Genomic DNA, 20908 nt, shown 5'->3' on the forward strand with positions numbered 1-20908 from the left:
AAAAAAAAAGGCAAAAATAAGCATTCTGATCCCCTGAACAGCAATAGCAGCACAAATCCACACCTCTCAGAGACATAGTGTTTCATGTACCAGCTTCCACACAGGGAAATGTGGGGTGTTTTGAATATACTACTGAGCTGCTGGGTGTGCTGCCCCTTCTCCACCTGATAGGTGATGTACATGCCCAAACCCATTTCTGCACAGAGACTGTGTTGTCCATATTGGGACCTTAGCATGACAAACATTAGCTAGAATATGTTTGGTTATCCATCTGTGTCTCCCAGCCCTGCCACCATTTGGCCTTTAGTAATCCATATTTTCCCAGATTCCTTTTTACTAAAAAACAAACAAACCCATAACTTACAAATAACAGGAAATACTTTTTTTTCCATTCAAAGGCTGCATATTTTCACATATAGAAAACCTCTTTTTTAAAAAAACAACAGTAGGGTAGTCCAAGCAATAGCTTTACCCCTTTTTCCTCTTAGAACCTTTCAGTCACCTTTCTCTTGCTGTCCATTTTTGTCCACCCCTGGCCTTGTTCCCTTGCTGTTCCCGTTGCAATTCCAGCCCAAATCCTTCAAAATCTCAAGGGGCATCTTCAGGGCGTTGGGCTGAATCATTCTTCTCTTTGCCAGTTGGTTGTGCAATGGGTTAACCTTTCTCCAGAATGCTCTGGAAGAACTCTAGAGGACCACCCCGCTGACATGTAAACATGGATCTCCTCCAAGGTGGCGTCTCCCATCTGTAGAAAATCCCCATTAAGGCAAGAAAAGGAAGGAAGAAAAAGGATGTGGATATAAATACACATGGACTGGGAGCAAGCAGGCACCTTATTTACCAAACACAATTCCAAAGCACTCAGTGCTACCCGTTGCTTCTTAAAAGCAGAGTAAATGTCACAATAGGTGTTACCAATGCCTCTGTACTTCCTTCAGCCCAGAGCCCTTATCACAAACATCACACTGAGCAGCTATAAAGACCCAGAAATGATTCTTAATCAGAGAAAGGGCATTAATAGTACAGTAATAGCCCAGGCATTATTATTATTTTAATGCATTTTTGCTCAGCAAAATACAGAAGGCGCACAGCTTTCTATCTGCAGAAAGATCGGATGATGGGCATTATTTAGTGATGGCAGAAGAGTTTTCATACACACACAAAAACACACCATTTATTCCTCTATGCAGTCTACTGCCTCCCACCCACCCACCCCCGCAGCACAGATTTAACAGTCAGGCTTTTAAATACCGCAAAGCTTTGCTAACCATAAATCAGAATTCCCACCTGCAGTATTGCTGAGAGAACAGCGTAAAGCGAGGAAAGCAGTCTCCCTGCTTCGCCACCCTCCATAGGCTTTGCCGGTGGTGTGGCTGGAGATTCTACAACATATAGATGATGTAGGATAAAACAACCAGGCCAATAATGGCAAAAAACATGAGGATGAAAATGTCCAACATGGTGATGGAGGGGGAAATGGGGACAGCAATGGTGCTGCCTGGAATCGGAGGCTGGAGGGGAGGGAGAGAGGGAGATGGAGAGAGACAGACAGCTGGTGCAGAGGAAGGGAGGGGTTTAGACTGAGGCAAGGTAATTGCAGGGGTGCCTGCCTGCCTGCCTGCACATCAGCATCTAACAGGACAGAATGATGATGCCAGATGAAACAGAGCTGTCTTTTTCTTCAGGGGAGGAAGATGGAGAAAAAGAAAAAATTGGGTGTTTGTGGAATCTATGAGAATGTAGCCAAGGTGCCAGCTTCTTGTGCCTAACAGCAAGGATTCTCTGATATCTAATCACTGCAGATTTATTAAAAATATTAGGAATCTGGCAGGAATGCCAGCCACAACGCAGAGAAAATGAAGCGTAGTTAAATCTCTGTTGAAGTCAACTCGCTCTGCATGTACACGCACGGGCAAAGAATCTAGATTTGTATTCTGATGCCCTCCAGAATTTAGCCCCTATTTTTGTTGCACAAGGTAACCTGAAGTTAGGTGGCAAAAAACAGCTGGATGAGATCTTGAGGTCTGGAACTGGGAAGGCATGATCTCCCAGATCGGATATTGATAACCCTGGAAAGTGGTCTTTAATTTTGTTGCTTTCCAAGGTACATTTCCGTTCATCAGGACGGTATTAGCAACTTTTCTGTCCTCGTGGTGCAGTGTTCAGGATGCCACAGAATGGTTGATGGATGGAGGACTCTGCTAGATAGAAGGGTGCAGATGAGATGGTTCTTGGTGCTTTCTTGATCCATCATTACTAAGATTTAGTTGTCTTTTAAAACAGTAATCTTTTTGACTGCCAGGTCATCTAAGTAGTTTCTCTGTTGTTTCCAGAAGGCACTGGATTGCTGTTATTTTCTTAAGTGGGCAGAATTTTAAAATGCTGGCTGAATATACTCTAGAAATAACAACCTTTAATATAATTCCCTCTTAACAGTGAACTCTTTGGAAGCAAAATGGTCCCCTCCCAAAAGATAAGGGAGTGGTTTCTATATAATTAGGGCACTTGATAAGTGTGCAGAAGTTTGTGGAGATAAAAGTGGGGAGGGAAATAAACAACCCCAAATGGTCTAGCAAGTGCCTGTGAAGTCTGAAAGCTTGCAGAACATTGGTGGCAGCTGAGCTAAAACAGGGATAAGAAACCTTTCGTTTGTCCCCACCTTGTGGGCCAACTTCCACAGGTGGGCAGAACTATCCACCTGTTGATCACATGGCATCATTAGAATGCCAAATGGTTGACAGGCAGGTTGTCTCACCACCTGTCAAAAACCTTTGCTGATTGCCAGACATATGAGAACTTAAAGTGGTGTTGCCTGCCCCGGATTCAGTGAATTTGTGAAGGCTCAGGCACAGAGCTGACAAAGTGTTTCTTCAATAATTGGTTACATGAGGCTGAAGTCTCCCTCACATGGCAAAATAAAACCCAGGATTGTTTTACCTTGTCTGTTCCCATCACTGGTGATGTCAGCTGCTTGGCAGGTGGGTGTCAGTTGGGGGAAATGGCTTTGTGGGCCAAATTGGGCCCTCTGGTTGGCTGAGACTGACCCATAGACCAGTGGTTCCCCACTCCTGGTCTAAAGGATCAGAAATCAGGCATAGCATGCAAGCGGAAAATACAAGAGGAACATGGCCTTGCCTTTCTGCTTGATCTCTCTACTGCCTTTGATACCATTGGGCTCTTTAGGATGGCTGTTGGGACTCTGTAGTTGTTCTGGTCCATCCTGGAGTTTGGGATCCAGAGAGCAGCACTGGGGGAAATGCTTTTCGGACCCTTGGCATGTCTGTTATGGGGTCTTTTGTCCCCAGTGCTATTTAACAACTTCATGAAGCCATCAGGAGTGGTCATTAGGGGATCTGCAGCAATGATCATCAGATTCTGGTGTGGACCACTGTCTGGGCACAGTGGTGCACTGGGTAAGGACCAATAAATTGAATTTAAACCCTGACAAGACTGAAGCTTTGTGAGTGGTTCCTGTGCTGGGAGACAGGTTAGATACCTGTTTCAAGGCAGGGACCTATTCCCTCTGAAGGAACGGGTACATAGTTCTGGGGTGCCCTTGAATCTGTTTTTGTCACAGGTGACCTCTGTGGCTGGAAGTGCCTTTTACCAGCTTTGGTTGGTAAAACAGCTATGGGTGCCTTTTCCTGAGATCACTTTGCCAGTGAGGTCCTGGCACTGGGTAACCTCATTACTGGATTACTGCAATGGACTCCATGTGGAGCTCCATCCAGACGTTTTATCTGATTCAGAATGCAGCTGCTAGATTGTTGACTGGGGCATTCTGTTGACATCATGTAGCACAGGCACCCCCAACCTTCAGCCCTCCAGATGTTTTGGACTACAATTCCTATCATCCCTGACCACTGGTCCTGTTAGCTAGAGATCATGGGTGTTGTAAGCCAAAACATCTGGAGGGCCAGAGGTTGGGGATGCCTAATGTAGCACCTCTGCTGCAGGGACTACCTTGGCTCTCAGTATGCTACCGGGTACACTTCAAAGTTTTGCTTGTAGCATTTAAAGCCCTAAACAACTTCCAGATAACCTAAGAGACCACCTTGCTCCATATACCCCTGCCTGGCACCTGTGCTCCGCAGATAGGGCACTGCTAAGGGCTGCACTGTGTGTACTAGGAAATAAGCCTTTAGTGTGGCAGCTGCAGCCCTCTGGATTCAGTTAGAAGCTGAAATTTAACAGGCTCCTTGTGTCACAATGTTTAAGTGGCTACTGAAGATGCTTTTGGTTAAGAAGGCTTTCTCCGATGTACGGCAGTCATTTTATGGAATATTAATTGTAGAAATTGGTCTTCTTACAGTCTGCTTCTCCTGTATTTTATCGCCTTTCATCTTACTGGCTTGATGTTAGGTGTGGGACAGGTGAAAACATGTCTGAGCCAAGAAGGGGTTAATTATATGGCACGGCCATAGCGCCATTTGTATGAAAATTGTGCCGTCCTGGTAACCTGAAGGAAAACACAACCATGCATGCTTTCCTAGGAACCTGAATTAGCAGCTTTCTGTTAATGCACACAGAGGAAAGTTACAGTTCTATGGAAAATACGAGTATTATATCCCACTTATTATATTTATATGGACTCCTGTGCTTTAGGCTAAAGGCAGCAGACTTGCCCTGCTGTAGTAGTTTATTCTTGCTTTCATTGCTTGGCTTTTGTCTCCCAAGTCCTGGCCACTCTCTTTAGCCAGTGCTAGGCCATGTCAGGGTAAAGGTAAAGGTAAAGGGACCCCTGACCATTAGGTCCAGTCATGGCCGACTTTGGGGTTGCGGTGCTCCTCTCGCTTTATTGGCCAAGGGAGCCGGCGTACAGCTTCCGGGTCATGTGACCAGCATGACTAAGCCGCTTCTGGTGAACCAGAGCAGCGCACGGAAACGCCGTTTACCTTCCCACCGGAGCGGTACCCATTTATCTACTTGCACTTTGACGTGCTTTTGAACTGCTAGGTTGGCAGGAGCAGGGACCGAGCAATGGGAGCTCACCCCGTCACGGGGATTCGAACCGCCGACCTTCTGATTGGCAAGTCCTAGGCTCTGTGGTTTAACCCACAGTGCCACCCGCGTCCCTGCCAGGAGCTTGTATTTAAGCCCTTCTCTACATTATGGCATTTGCATCCAGACCTCCCATACCAAAAATGGGGTCTGATTTCAGCAATCCCACTGCCCTCCCACCCACCCACCCACATACCTGTCTTCCAGTGCTAACTCTATGCTTCTCTCCTCCAACCTGCTTTTCAGCATCAGAATCCCTGGCTTTTGGTGGTCAAGGTTGATTGTTTTAGATTCTCTAACATGACAGGAGAAAGTGTGCCTAGTGTTCAGCCCCTTGGATTTGCTGTGGTGTAAGCAACGAAGTTTATGATGCTACAGAAATATAATCTGAAAACTCTCTAAAAAAAATTCAAAGAAAAGGAACTAGAAATTGGGAAATGCAAACACCCTAGATGCAATGTAGATTAAAATTACTTAGTGATTTGGATATGGGAATGTATATTTTAAATTTGAATGTGTATAGGAGATAGAAATACTATTTTTTAATGCTTTTATACTTCAGCTGTTTTTGCATACATTCAGTGTAGTCAGTTTGATCCTCCATCTTCCTTGCTTTATGCTCTTTGTTTCCCAGACCTATTCCATCTCTCTTTGGTCAGCACTACCAAGTACTTTAGCTACAGGATAAGGCGCAGCCCCTTTACACCAGGCTTCAAGCTATCCTTCCCTCGTTACTTCCAGAGTGGAATTTTGGGATGACCAGCACATCCTCCCTCTTAAGCAATCCTTGCGGGGGGGGGGGGGGGAGTTTATTAAGCAGACTTTCTTAATCAGGGGAGTAAAACCTACAGTCCTGTGGAGTACAGCTGTGGCTTCATTGTAGAAATAAATTATATCAGGGAACAACAGGACAGTGAGCAAAAGGTTATGATTGCATTATCTTGACTTAGGCTATCAAGCAAATCGCCATGATGTGAATTGGGATTACAATTCTCTTTTGTAGGCAAACTATGGTTTGTCTGTACCAGGAAGTACAGTTGGGAGCAAGTGCACAAGATGAGGATGTAAGAGGGGCCAAATCCTTCAAAGGGCAGCTAAATCATGGTTTGGTCACTCTCAGTGCATACAGGGAAATCTACCCAACTTTGGTCTGTTTATATGACTACTTGCCCTATAGATAGGCTGCTTTACATTTTGAAGGAAAGTCACTTCTTACAGCATTCTGAATGTAAGTTTATTTCCCATTTCTACCAAAGGAAAGAGAAAACTATCAAAGACCACCAAAAATCAGTCAGCAGTAAAAATTATACTTTTATTTTCAAATTGGCGTCAACCAGAAGAGAACTGGTACTACATTTGATTCTATGGTGCCATTGAAAAAGGCCAAATGACTTTTGGAGAGGGCGTGCAAGCCCACAAAGAAGAAATACACAAAGAACAGATGAAAACCCCAAAATATACTCCAAAGGGAAAAAAAAATCATTCTAAGTTCAGACACTGAAATCTTATTTGAAAAGCTACAATGTACAAGAGACTTGACATGAATAAAAATGGCTACACAGATGCAAGTTAGCTGTTTTTCTTTCTTTTTTAACATTTTATTTAAATACAGGTTTAGGTGCTATTGGGGAAAAAGGCAAAAGTGCATAAAGAAGGCAGAAAAAAAATAAATCAAGCAGTGAGAAACCATTTCTCCCAGGGCAGGGTTGAAAAGACTAGGAGATTTATAAAATAATGAGAGAGTATTTTATTGTAACTTTATTTGGTCCTCTAAAAATATTTATTCACATTACGTTATTTTTGTATCTTCCTCACAAAAAGCTGTCCTCTTAAGGATTGTCTATACATGATTTTGTCTTTTTCAGTTAGGAAATCAGCCAGTACTAAGGTTGTGCTTCTGTCTTAGCACCAAGAAGAATGTGATTTCTCTTCACCCATCAGTCATTCTCGTTGGCACCTTAAGAAAGTTCACCCTAAGATTGGGTGGTCCCTAGACACCTGTATCCCTCTAAAAATGGTTGCGTTATAGAAAAACCTGTCACCATTCTTGTTGACCTTTTCATTTCTACAAATGGATCTCTCTGGGACATGGATATGGTGAAGAGGAGACCAAAACCCTCCTCCCTTTAATCACTAGTGCAAAGGAAAAGTAGGGACTAGGGCTTTTTATTTTTGAGAAAATATGCTAAAATGTTTGTGCTTCTATGACTTTATGAAAAGAATGATTTGGTCATTATTTCTGCCACTGATCTGAGGGGTGTGCAGGAACTTCATCATTTTAAACTTGGATAGGGAGCCCAAAAGGGATTTAAAACCCTCCTGAGAGATTTAGCTACAAATCACTAGTGTGCGGTACTCCACCAGCCACGAAGATATGCAAGAGTACTTTGGGAATGACGAAATGTAGCATCCCTTTGCTTTCAAACTTCAGGGGCCTAAACATTGAGCAGGCAAGTTCTCCTTAACTCTTGCTTAACGTAAGCCTATTTCACACCTCTTGTAAAGAGACTAAGCTCGTGCTTTTAACATTGCATATGTATGTTCTCTCTGTACCACAAAGTCCACAGGCAAGAGGGGATGCAATGTGAGGGAAAGGCAAGGTCCTGATATGCCTCTATGCACAGAAGGGGAGGAAAGGGGAAAGGAAGAGCACATACATGCAAACAGCACTGGAATGGGGGAATGTGTGAGGGTGACACGTGTCTTTTAACTTGGTCCTTGTACTTTCCAGGTGCTTGAGAGGCGACGACTAAAAACCACCAGAGGATTCAGTGGACTGAGCACCTCTCTCTCTGTATGTGCCTCTGACGGGCGTTCTTAAAAACGAAAAGGTAAGAAGTGTGCCTCCGGAGGTCCACTTGCCAACCATTTCAGTTATCCCAGTAAGAGACAACTACCAAATAAAGTGGTTTAGAGCCACTTCTCTCATGTTAGATTTAAAGACACTAGATGTTTTCCAGAGGCCTCTTCCATAGGTAGAGCTTTGCAATCACATCACAGCTAAATGAGTTATTAGACAAAGGCTCTAAGACCTACTTTTAAGGGTTTGTTGCACTGCATGGCTGCTGGCTGTTTAACTGGATTTGCCTTCTGTCCCAACACAGAAGTGACCTTGGGAAGTCACTGAGCTTCTTTAAAAGTAACAGGAGAAGCAGCAATCAATATGCAGAGAAGGATGACTTTCAAGAATCTTTCTCCTGCTTAGAGGAGCTCAGCCTTTGCTCTTCCATCACAGCAGCACAGCCCTATAAATTTCCAGTTATATCGTAGTTCCCTGTTATACTGACAGCAACACTCCAAAGAATTTGCTTTTGGTCCATGAGACTATCCCAAGCCAGCAACAGCATCTTGAGGGGGAGGAAGAGGTATGTTTCTAGTGCAAGGCAGTAGTTCCCCTGATCCCTTCATCCAATTGCCAGGCTGGCTTGGGGGGCAGTAGAAAGAGGAGGAAGGATTGTAAACATTGCTTGGCTCAAAAAGTACAAGAAAGGGAGATGATGCTTTCTGCAAGTCTGCCTTTGGGCTGACAGGAATGTGGGTTCAGGAGAAAAGCTCCACATACGGATCTGCCGTCAGTAAGAGCCCCATGAATACTCCCTAAAGCAAGGAGCAATTGGTCCCTATGCTAACATCTCCACAGTAACTGGGATTCTTCTTGCCCAAGGCTGCTGTTGTCAAGGTTATTCAGAGGAGTGCCCACCTGCCTCTCTACAGGTTAGGTGTCAACAGAATTTGGACTTCTACAAAAACAGAGCGGGAAGGGCATTGATAAACACCAGGAATCTGCGAGAAATGACTATTTGCAGGCATTAAGCTAGGGGAGTCTTGCATAGGCCAGTTCAAAAGTTTACTTGAAGCTACTTTTAGGGTGGTGAGGAGGGCAGCAGGAATGGTCAGAAGCATCTGGAATATGCTTCTCTTCCTCCTCAAACACTCTCAGCTCAAGGGGGTAGCACCAAATGAAGCTGTGCAGAGTAGTATCCCTTAGCTGCAGAAACTTGGGCAGCAGTTTAGGTCCTGTGCACATTCTACTCCAGACTAATTTTCCCCAGGAACGCAGGGTGCATGTTTTCCTCATGCCCTATAATATTAAGCCTAAAGTAAATGTACACTCTTATTAAGACACGGCATCCAAGAGTCCTGGATAGAATTGTTATTTTTCTCCTAAACCTCCCCTTCTGTACCTCTGCACCAGCTACTGCTTTCGCTTTCATCTCCCTTCTAGATATGACAGATGTGCTGGTTCCTTTTGACTCCAAAAGCTCTCCTGCTTTTAACAAGTGGTTTGACTTATTTCCAGCTGATAAAGATTTATAGAAAGGAAAATTAATGAGCAAGAGTTGACATGCAAACAGAGGCCTTGGACAATTTTTTTCAATGGGAATGATCAGAGACTTGCGCAAGTTACTCAAAGCTCCACTCTCCCAAAGGGAAGCATGGCGGTGGTTCCTGCCCCTGGGCCTCCCTACACCAATTCTGGTTCCACATATCAGTTTGGTTAAGATGTGCACATTTCAATCGGCATCAAAATCAATTCCCAAAAGGGCAGGAAGAGGGCACAGTGCCATGCTTCATGAAAGCTGCGGGAGAGGATGGAAAGACAATTGATCTTTGATAGTAAAAAGGACACCCACCCCAAGTTCAAATGCCTCCAAAACAAGGCTATGTTGGCAGAAGATTTTTTTTTTAAATGGCCATGTCAGAGGTTCGGAACAAAATAACTGATGTGTGACAAGACAGCAGAGAAGGGATAATGGAACAAGAAGCACACAAGAGCCCTCCCCCTGCTTGCTTTCAGGGTGGCACCCGAGTGGAGCTCATATAGCCTCCACATAGTTGGCTGGAAGCATGCCTGTGTCACCGGTCCGCTCAACGGTGCCATACATCCAGCCGTCATCAATCTGCTGCACATTGATTATGGTGTCACCGTCCTGGAAGGAGACCTCGTCCTCATCAGCTGCGTTGTAATCGTAGACTGCACGGAACCGCTTCTGGGGCGGGGAAGAAAAGAGCAGGGATGGATTAGTGTTCAGTGACTTTGGGGGCTCCTCACCCACCCTTGTTTTAAGTACATTGGACGTCCAAAACTTGTGGCTCCCAAATCCCAACAGAAAGGTACATCCCACCTTATTTTTTTAGCAGGCCTGATCTCTTAAATCACTGTTCCAAGCTGCTGGTAGTAGCCTAGAGTGCTCCAGCAGCCATGCTTTATGATCTTTTGCATGCATGTATGCAAACACACACACACACACACAGCAACAAAAACTTAGGTTTGATGCTGGCATGTGGCACAATCCGAGTTAACACCAACCTGCTGCTTTACAAGTTTACAGTGGTGCCCCGCAAGACGAAAGGGTTTTCCGATTTTTAGCGGCTTCGCAAGACGAATTTCCCTATGGGCTTGCTTCGCAAGACGAAAGCCCATAGGGAAATCTCCGGGGACAGCGGGGAAGCGCAGCGCGCCTTCTCCTCTGTTCCTGGACCTGTCCTGAAGGCTTGCGGTGGGAGGAAGGTTTTCCTCCCCACCGCCAACATTCAGAAGGCTGTTCTGAAGGCTGGCGGTGGGAAGAAAAGCCCTTCTCCCCCGCCAGCCTTCAGAAGAGTTCCCGCAGGGCTGCCTAGGCTGCGGATAGCAGCCTGCTGCCCCGCGTGAGGGGCGCTCTGCTTCAGAGCGCCCCTTGCGCTGGGCAGCAGGCTGCTATCCACAGCCTAGGCAGCCCTGCGGGAACTCTTCTGAAGGCTGGCGGCGGGAGAAGTGGCTTCAGATCAGTATCTAAAGGGCAGAGTCATAGAGCCAACAGGCAGCTCAGGGCAGGATATTGCCATCTCTTGGCCTTATGTTTTACACGGTTTCCCACAAATGCACCTGTAAAGCATTTTGTTCACTTCCAATCAGATTATATCTGCTCACGCCGGGCAGACTTCCGCAGCTTGGGGAGCCCTGCGGGGAAGTCCTGCAGGGCTCCCCAAGCTGCGAATGTCTGCCCCGCGTGAGGGGCGCTCTGCTTCAGAGCGCCCCTTGCGCTGGGCAGCAGGCTGCTATCCACAGCCTAGGCAGCCCTGCGGGAACTCTTCTGAAGGCTGGCGGCGGGAGAAGTGGCTTCAGATCAGTATCTAAAGGGCAGAGTCATAGAGCCAACAGGCAGCTCAGGGCAGGATATTGCCATCTCTTGGCCTTATGTTTTACACGGTTTCCCACAAATGCACCTGTAAAGCATTTTGTTCACTTCCAATCAGATTATATCTGCTCACGCCGGGCAGACTTCCGCAGCTTGGGGAGCCCTGCGGGGAAGTCCTGCAGGGCTCCCCAAGCTGCGAATGTCTGCCCCGCGCGAGGGGCGCTCTGCTTCAGAGCGCCCCTTGCGCTGGGCAGCAGGCTGCTATCCACAGCCTAGGCAGCCCTGCGGGAACTCTTCTGAAGGCTGGCGGCGGGAGAAGTGGCTTCAGATCAGTATCTAAAGGGCAGAGTCATAGAGCCAACAGGCAGCTCAGGGCAGGATATTGCCATCTCTTGGCCTTATGTTTTACACGGTTTCCCACAAATGCACCTGTAAAGCATTTTGTTCACTTCCAATCAGATTATATCTGCTATATACATGTTTGCACACTTTTTCCTGCCTTCCCCACTACTCAACCTCAGAGATGGAACATTTCACAGGGAAGAGCCAAGCTACGTATTTCAGAGTACATAGTCGAACCTTTTGCATCCTTGCGTGTGTGTGTGTGTCTGTCTGTCTATGTCTAGGCAGGCAGGCAGGCAGGCTTCTGCAAAAGGCCAGGTTTAATTAACATTTCAGTTTCATTTCTTCCTTCCTCCCACAACTGTCAGTTGATGACTGGTTACTTTCCTTCTTCCTAGATCACACTTACCCCTCCGCCAGATGGGGCGTTACGCTGTATTGAGACAGGTGCTGCTGGTTCCTTGTAGCTGTAAGACTGAGAGGCTGGTTGTGCTGGTGGCTGGTGGTGGTAAACTGTGGGACACAAAGATTACTGTTAATTGTCTATTGATCAGATTGAAACTGCAGAACCTGCCTCAGGCCCTTAGGAAACAATGCAGAATTTTTGCACGTGAGTAAATCTGCAATGAGTAAATGTTATAGGTAGAGATATTTGACAGCCACTGTCCAGACATAAATCTGGAACAGCATAAGTGCTCCCCCTCCCCCTTCCCTCCTAGTGCTTTACTAGCTTTGGTGGAAAAGACTCAACTAGTTGGGTTCCTTTTAACTCAAGAACTTTCTGCACCTTGTTTGGAAGTGACTGCAGTTTGGCATCTCCTTGTTGCAGAAATCACTGTTCTATCTTTGCAAAGCACACACGGAACATGGAACTCTGTATTTTGCCGCTAAGGTCCAGAAAATGTTCAAGTAGCTATCTTAGCCTGCCTGTTCCTTGAACAAAATGCTATCAAATTCAATCAAGTTATTCTCTAACAAACCTTGAATGAATTTTAATAAATACTAAATTCTAACAGCTCATAAAACATGCTGTTAAATGCATAATCATAAAATAGCCCAACTATAAACTCAATAAAGGAAAGGAGTCCAGACAATTTTCACTTGTAATTTGTTACTTTCAGCACTTCCACATTCTTCTGTAGTCTCTTGAATTCATGGTTTCTCCTAATACTTTCCCATACATCTGCAGATACACCAACCCAGAGCTCTCACACAATACTGACAGACCTAGTCTAAAGTGGTTTCTTTCATTTCAGACTCTCAGCCCTCAATTACTCTGTCAGCTGTCCACATTTGGCTAGGACAACAATTAACAGATGCACAGTACATTTGAAGAAGCTGCAGATGGATAGCTGCAATACCCAGCATGACTTGGAATATTCTCTTTCTGGTAGACTCTACCTTCAGCTTACGCCCCACCCTCCATCTCCTTAGCTGCTATGGAATTTTCCTGATCAGAAAAGCAATTCAATCATTCTAATAGGTCCTTACAAAGGCACTACCTTATCATCACACAGTGAACAGAGTCAAACTCATTTCCCTCCCTTTTTTGGGGTGGTGGGGTTGCTAAATGCCACAGGAAGACCCATTCATTCAGGTATGTAGGGTGGGTTGTTGGTATTCTCCCCACCCCCTTTTCTCCAGCACAATGTATTACCAGGGGTACTTGGTTGGACATGATGAGGTTGCTGGTGTGGTGGCGGCTGCTGCTCCACTGGCCTCCTGTAGTTGGCGCCCTCCTGGGAGTTCTGGCGTTCCGATTCGCCTCCCTCTCCACCAGGTGCACCCATCCTGCTCTTCTCAAATTCTTCATGGTACTTTATCTGCAGAGGAAGGGGAAGAAAATATTAGAGCAGCACCAATAACACACACAGTGTGAAAGTTTTCGTGTTGTTTAAGATATTCCCCACACAATCAGAAGGTGCCTTTCTGCCTGGTCTATAAAGTTCTTACAATGCAAGGCCCCCGCCCCAGTCTCCACTGCTTTCAGCCCTCTCTCTAGTTGTGAATGGTAAATTGGCAGCTGCAAGTGAATGAACTGATAATCCCAAGGGTGGAAGGCTCAGTAATATAGTCCTATCATTCTCTCTTCAGAAACGCCCCCTTCAACTTCCCTCCCCATCTGAGAAGTCACTGCAGCACTGCATATAAACCAGAAGGTGGCAGTGGACAACTAGCACTTCACGTACTGTGAACTGTTACCTCCCCCTTCTCCTGTGGCTGGAGAGTACAAGCAAAGGAATGGCTTGGCACATACCGCCAAGCTCAGTGCTAGGCTCTCCCTCCAGACATTTCAGCTGCCTTTTTATTCAGTAGATGCAAGACAGAAATTCTACAGTCAGGAATACCAAAGCATCACTACTGTTGGTTACTTGCTCCTGCATCTTAGCTGCTTTTGATGTACAGACATTAAACATCTGCTACCTGAAGATGCAGGGCCAGGGCCAGCGTCAACATCCTTGGGCAATGTCCAGGGCCTGCCCCTGGCCTTCCATTTAATTTTACAGGTCTAGCACTTCAAACAGCACGATAGTGTCTAGCCACCATTTACATTTTCCCCAATGTAGTGTCACTTTACAGCAGGCCTGGGGACCCATTTTTGGCTGGTGGGTCAGATCTTTATCTCCCCACTGCCCTCCTGACAACCACCTGATGTCATAGTGACATCAGGCAACGCTGTACTTTGAAGCCCCGACAGTCATGACTTCAAAATGCAGCATCGGGCTGCTTGAAAGGTCTTTTGCAAACAGCCCGGCACTGCTCTTAAATGTCTGAAAACCAGAGGTTTAAAAGAGCAACACAGGACAGTCTGAAAAGGGCTTTCAAGCGACCCCGTCATGAGCTTTGGGTACATGCACCAAACTCCAGCAGGGGAATAGTGGCACACAGCCAAAATGCTGAGCAAGCTTTAACCCAGGGGTCAGCAAGCTTTTTCAGCCGTGGGCCAGTCCACCGTCCCTCAGACCATGTGGTGGGCTGGACTATATTTTTTTTTGGGGGGGGGAATTAATTCCTATGCCCCACAAATGACCCAGAGATGCATTTTAAATAAAAGCACACATTCTACTCACATAAAAACAGGCGGATTCCCAGACCGTCTGCGGGCTGGATTGAGAAAGCGATTGGGCCGCATCCAGCCCACTGGCCTTAGGTTGCCTACCCCTGCTTTAACCCCTGCTCATCAGCTTATAAACTGAAGTTAAATCTTGATGCTTTAGCTGTGCATTATTGTTCCCAGCAAGGGAACTGGTGTACACAGCAAATTCAGAATAAAATCCTGTGCCCCCCCCATGATATCATTTGGATTGAGTGACGTCAGCTGGTGGCAGATGGGCATTTTTTAAAAATGGCTTTGTGGGCCATGTCTGACAGCTTAAAGGGTCAGAAGTTCCTCACCCCTAGAGTCTAGGGCATTGTGGGATATTAAAATAGGTACCGTATTGGCCTGAATATAAGCTGCATTTTTGCTCCAATTTCGGACCCTGAAAAGTTAAAGTGTGGTTTATATTTGCGACTTTTTACCATATGCTGCTGAAAGCGGCTGCGGAGTGTGTGCACTCCCTATCTGCTTGGGGGAGGGGGAAGCGGTGCCCACCTCCTAGCTGCTCGGCGGTGGGGAGGGGGGAAGCGTGTGCAGGCCAACCAGCTAGGGAGCATGCACACTACCAAGCAGCCGGCGCTCAACTTCAAGCTCACTCCGCGCCCGCCTCCCGGCACTACCACCCTGAACAGGGGCAGCAGACACCAGCTTGGAGAGCGGGACGCTGAGCATCGGCACCAGCTTGGTGGCCGCACCTGTGAATAAGACTTGAATTTTAAGGGTGCGGTTTATACGCAGGTGCGGCTTATATTCGGGCCAATACAGTAAACCCAGCCATCTAGTGTAACTTGCAGCATGGCTATCACCACCACCAGGCAAGCCTGCCAGAGCCTACCGACAAAGCAAGAGGCAACACCAGAGCACGTGTTGCCCACTCAAAATCTGAGGCACTCTGTCCAACATAAAATCACATAAAATCACAACTTTTTCAATAATTAAGGTCAATCCCCAATTTCTAAAGTGAGAAAAGTTGGGCCCTAAAGCAGTGAGGAACTTGAGTTTTCTACCTGGAAAGAAGCCCTTGTGAGTGTTTTTATTTAAATATGTATAAAATGCAGCAAGGTGGTATATAGCATATAAAATTACAGTAACATTGATAAAGCATAAAAAAAACTGGTTGGGAAAAAGAAACTAATGTTTCAAAGGCCTGTCTGAATAACAGAGTTTTCAATAAATGTTTAAAAGTCGAAGTACCCCTCTACCGACCCTCTACTTCAGACAGGGGGAACTTTTGTGGCTTGGTGGACCCGATCGCTCCCTCTCCTCCAACCCGCAAGCAAACTTTGACAGGTGGGTGTCAATGCTGATGGGGGGGGGCAAGGATATTTCCCTTCAGGAAATATGCTGCTGAAGCAGCACCCAGCATGATCACTCAATGATGTCAGCTGATTGACATGTGGGCATGGCTGGAGGGAAATGGCCTCTTTGGTCTGCTGGCAAGGCCTGCTATAGCAAACGCCAACACAACCTCAGAGCAGCCCCGCATAAAACACAATACTCATTGATGAGGGTTTGGTTCTCTGTGTATGTTTAAAGATATGCTCATTACAGTCTATGGCATGCCCACAGCCATACAGGAAGCTAGCTATCATAAACGTTGGGGAAAACCCTGCACTGCCGAAGAAAGGTTGCTATTGGTAACAGTCCTCTATCTCCAGTTGTGTTTAGCAAGGGCAAAGTCTGGCTGCAAATTCCCTACATGTGATCATATCTGCGGTCACAACTCTTAACAACCCTAGGTATTCTTCCACCATTACATGTGATACCTCATCTTCCTCCATAGCAACACGGTACCTGAAGCGGTAAGAGTAAAGGAGGTGGAATAAGGGCACATTTTGTGCAGGGATAGATCTGAGCCTTTATTTGGGTGAGCATCCTCTGCTTGATTAGGGAGCATAAGGATCAAAACCTCATCCCATCATGTGGATATATACTTTCCACACCTTTTGGGGTTCAGAGGTATTAGCCAGGCACCACTCACATTTTATTAAAGATTATCTTTGCTGCCATTATAGGAATATACACAGCCATACTTTAACTTCTCTTTATATAGCAGTGGCCCACTGCCTCCTTTTAAAAAAACAAAAAAATCCTCCTAACAGGATGGAAAAAGCCTTTCCAAGGTATCTGGCTCTCTTAAGGATCATGCAAACCATGCAAAAAAGCTGGAATCTACAGAGACAGCCCCACATGTGGTTTTGTTGCTTCCATGGGTTTCTCTAAGGAGTGTGCGCCAAACTGGGTTTTGCTATAGGCATCAGATAAGCCCTTTCCCAAGACACACATCCAATTGCAAACCTGGGAGGTTTGCAGCCAAGAGGGGACAGAACTGAGTCTGCAACCGAAGAGGAAAAAAGCAGAAAAGGGCAATTACTGTACTTAAAAGCTCAAAGTGTGTCTGGCGAAAGAGACTGTGGAGCAGAGGGCCTGGGAAGGGAATTCCTGTGGGATTAAACTCATCCTGCAGGGCTCCCCCCCCCCCCGAATTAACCCCCAGAGCGCCAGCTCACGCCAGATGGCCAAAGCAAATTATTAAGGCCAGATTAGTCAACAGACCTCAAAAAAAGTATTTTGCAGCTAGGATTAAACAGAAGAAATCACCACACACTAATTTTAACCATGGAAGTCTTGATATTTCACATTCTCCTTCCTTGCTTTATGCCATTTGTCACTTCCTTGTTTTTGATCTTCAGAACTCTTTACGCCTACTGTATGTAAATTCCTTGTAGGGAGGACCCTGCTCCCATCGGTTTAGTCACCTAGTGCAGTCTCACCCACCCAAATCAGTGTGAAAAATGGTGCTCACAGCTTGGTACTGGGGAACATGGGTTCAACTCCCATCTTAAAATAATTACTGGGTGGCCTTCAGAAAATTGCATGCTTTGTCCGCCATCACCAACTTAGTAAAATGGAAATAAAATCTCTTACTGGGCTTTGAGAATAATAAGTAACTACTACAGTCAAACCTCGGATCCCTGACGCCTTGGTTTTGGAACGTTTCCGCTCCTGAACACCGAAAACCTGGAAGTAAACGCTCCGGTTTTCAAACGTTTTTCGGAAGCCAAACCTCCGATGCAGCTTCCGCTTGAGTGCAGGAAGCTCCTGCAGCCAAACAGCACCTTGGTTGTCGAACATTTTGGAAGCCAAACGGGCTTCCAGAATGATTAGGTTCGACAAGCGAGGTTTGACTATAAAGAGTCACAGGTGCCTGGTCACATTGTTAATTGGTGCATTCAGAAACTGGAACATTTTCTTCCACCCTATTTGGAAGCTCTGTGTAGTTAGGGTTACCATCTCCCACCAACCTCAAAACTGTTGTGTGGTAGGAGTTGTAGACCACACCATGTACTAAAAACTATATAAATTATCCATGGAAGAAGATAAGACTATTTTTGCTGTTTTCCTGAAAGAGGAAATCAAGCTGGTCACCTCTTCCCAACTGGCTCTCTACAAGGCGTCAGGCTGTCTCTGTCCCATTCCATCACAGCTTCCAGCAAGAGCAGGTGCTGGGAAGGCTGGGCCCATGTCCTTCCAACACATATGGAAGGAATACATAACGGAAGAAAGCTAGCAGCTGGTTCGAATCCTCCAGTGCCTGCACTGCTGAAGCCCTCTGTGTGCAGCTGGGGGTGGAACAGAGGTCAAGAGGGAAAACAGCCAAAGATGACAGTACGTAGGCAGTTTCAGAGTGGGAGGGAGAAATGTGCCTGAATTGGCTCATAGGAGCCAACTCCAGGGAGCCGTAGGTGCCTGGGCACCCACAATGATATAACTGGGGGGGCCAGGTACCCACAAAGTCAATGAGAAAAGGCAGCAGGCGGCTACGTTGCAGTGACAGGCACCCACAATCCTGAGCGCAAGAAGGCACCCCTGCATTGGCTAGAGACACAATACAGCAGGGTTAAGCCACAGCTACTCAGTTTGCTTATGGGAGAATTTGGATTCATGGATCCCTGTAGTCTGATTCTGCAGCTACATATGGTTGATTACTATATCCTATACAGTCACAAGATGTTTAGTTCAAGGTCTCATGGACGGTGTTTTTCTGAGAAGCAGGTCAAGTTCTGCTACTGTTTCCTCATTTTGCAAATCACTCATAGCACAGGGGAGGAGAAGTGAGAGCTCAAACAGTAAAAATGTTCCAGGCTATGCAGTTGGTTCAGCAAGGTTCAGCCCTCAGGAGGGGGGGGGGGGACATTTCAAGCCCTCCTGGCCAAAAAAACCCCTGGAGGCTGGTAAATAATTTACAGGCAAATGCAAGGGAAAGAGGTCTGGGAGACATTAGGGCTATTCAGAGAATGGTACCTGACTCAGAAAAAGTACTTCATTTCTTCTCATGGGTAGAACTGACTGCCTCCAAGATTCCTATCATTTGTATACTACAAGTTCAAATTCTACTCTGCCTGCAGGAAAAGAAAGTAGTCAATATCCAAAAATTAGTTTATATTTCTTGCCAGATATTTTCTTTCTATGCCTTGGTGAAATTGTTTACTAAGTTGTATGTGGGAGGAAACAGTTATGTAACCCAGTTCTTCAGCAACATTGGACATTTAGTAACCTGAGTCCACAGTTCCTGCTTAAACCCACCCACTTCCTATTCCTTTGTTTCAAAGAAAAATTCAATGTAGTGAGCGATCACCAGCGTGGGTATTTTATTTTTCCTTAGGAAAAACCAACACATGCTGTTAACAATTAAGACTTTTTGCATAAAGTGGTCTTCTTTTATCAAGTTCTGAGAAATAGGTACAATCTAGATTTTCTAAAGCACCAAGCTTTTCTAGAATATAAATTAAGATGCTGAATGGTCTTAAGAAATATTGTTGAAATAGTGCATATACTTCCTGTTTTTATATTATATTCCAACATGATAAAGCTCAAGTATTTTTATACTATTTGCAATAAAGAGAGAGAGAAAAGACACTTCGGTGTAACACACAAACTCACTGTCAGCATTTAAAACTTTTGATAATACCTTTAACTGTATTGTCTTCTGTGCTGTACAGAACAAGTAAGGCTAAGGCTGCAAGAAAAATTCTGCAACACTGCCCAGTTTCAAAACAACTATAGAATTTGGGAGGTTTGCAGCAGGGATTTTGAAAGCGAAAACTGTGTTGCAGTAGTACCTGCCAAGGGGAAAACCAAAGCTGAACAGTATAAAATATGCACAGAGAAAACAGAATATGCAGGGTGGCTTACGTTACTGATCTGATCCTGGGTCTTCTTGATTCGCTGCAATTCCGGGGTGTCAGCCACCACGCTGAAGCCCTTCCCTTTATTCTTTTCGAACTCCTCCTTGTAGCGGACCTGTGTATGTGAATGAGGAAGCATATATATGTATTACAGTGCTCTCCTACTATTAGCAATTTCTTTTAAAAAATACAATCCCTGACTTGCAGGGGCAGCAAGTGGGAGACCTCCATGGCAAGAAAACCTAACAGTCAGCCAAAACTCAGGGTTTCAAGACCTTGCAGGGTTTTGTCTCTGAAAGTATAGCATAGAGTCATCCAACCTCAGGAGGAAGGATGGAGTTAATCCATCTCACAGTGCATTTTTTAGGTGTTCAGAAAACTTCCTAAAGGCAGTACAACAGAAGGGAAGCTTGGATGTGAAGAGGGAAGGATGACTGTCACTACAGCTGCACTGCTCCCAAGGTGCACTGAGCACCTCAGAACCACAACACAACTGTGGGAAGAATTCCCCATCTTCACTCTTCAAAGAACTGAGACTTTCAACATAGACAAAGGAAAGAATAGGTTGTCCAGCAAGGCATTGGAATTTGTAGACTTGTAGACTACTGCCCCCCCTCACTGTCTAAACATACCTAGGCTCAGGTCATTAAGTGGCTATACATTTATCACCTACCTCCAAATGATTTGGCAATATGAGCACAACAAATTCTGTTCTATGCTTCTCGAATATGTCAGCATCACAGTTCAACTATCCTGTGAGTCTCTAATACAGACATCTGGTACAATGGTGTTCTGTATCATCTTCCAGTGCCATCAAGATTGATAGAAATTTGCAGCTATCAGGACATCAGGCCCCCAAAAACTGTCTAATATGTGCTTCGGCTATCTAAAAATAGACATGCAAAGGCAAATGCAGAGGGTATTTTATCCAGCAAGCTTCTTCGTGGTTTAAACCTCCCTAAAAAACAGCATTTCATGAACTCTAATCTCAAGCTACCCAACAGGAGTGCAGAGGCTCAGATCAAGTTCCAGTATGGAGACATCTGGAAAGTTTTCTCCCCTTTAGGTTTGCTTGAAATAATAGTTGTTGATACCCTGGGCTCACACAGAACACTTCTCAAAACGTTTGCAACTCACAAATGCTGATCAAAGATTGC

The 20908-nt window shown here is 45.5% G+C and overlaps 1 protein-coding gene and 1 long non-coding RNA gene across 3 annotated transcripts in view; both read right to left on the reverse strand.

Annotated features, from left to right (window-relative positions):
* On the reverse strand, positions 1-1517 carry LOC310747635. Its single transcript, XR_014540968.1, has 2 exons — positions 1288-1517; positions 1-745 (listed from the first exon to the last, which is right to left on the reverse strand). It is a non-coding gene; the product is annotated as an uncharacterized lncRNA (long non-coding RNA).
* A 4782-nt stretch (positions 1518-6299) lies between these two features.
* LASP1 (LIM and SH3 protein 1) overlaps positions 6300-20908 on the reverse strand; it is a 53771-nt gene continuing 39162 nt past the window's right edge. Inside the window, exons 4-7 of one of the 2 annotated variants that reach the window (XR_014541066.1) lie at positions 19759-19866; positions 13120-13285; positions 11315-11975; positions 6300-10467 (exon numbers count right to left, since the gene is read on the reverse strand). Coding sequence is in view for 1 of the 2 variants with exons in the window: in XM_083583548.1 (XP_083439674.1) it covers positions 9819-9992; positions 11872-11975; positions 13120-13285; positions 19759-19866 (552 nt within the window). In the remaining variant the exon portion in view is untranslated. The remainder of the gene's footprint in view (positions 10468-11314; positions 11976-13119; positions 13286-19758; positions 19867-20908) is intronic. The other variant, XM_083583548.1, reaches the window with a different exon arrangement.

Source organism: Podarcis filfolensis (assembly GCF_964270895.1).
Source record: "Podarcis filfolensis genome assembly, chromosome: 13".
NCBI lineage: Eukaryota > Metazoa > Chordata > Lepidosauria > Squamata > Lacertidae > Podarcis > Podarcis filfolensis.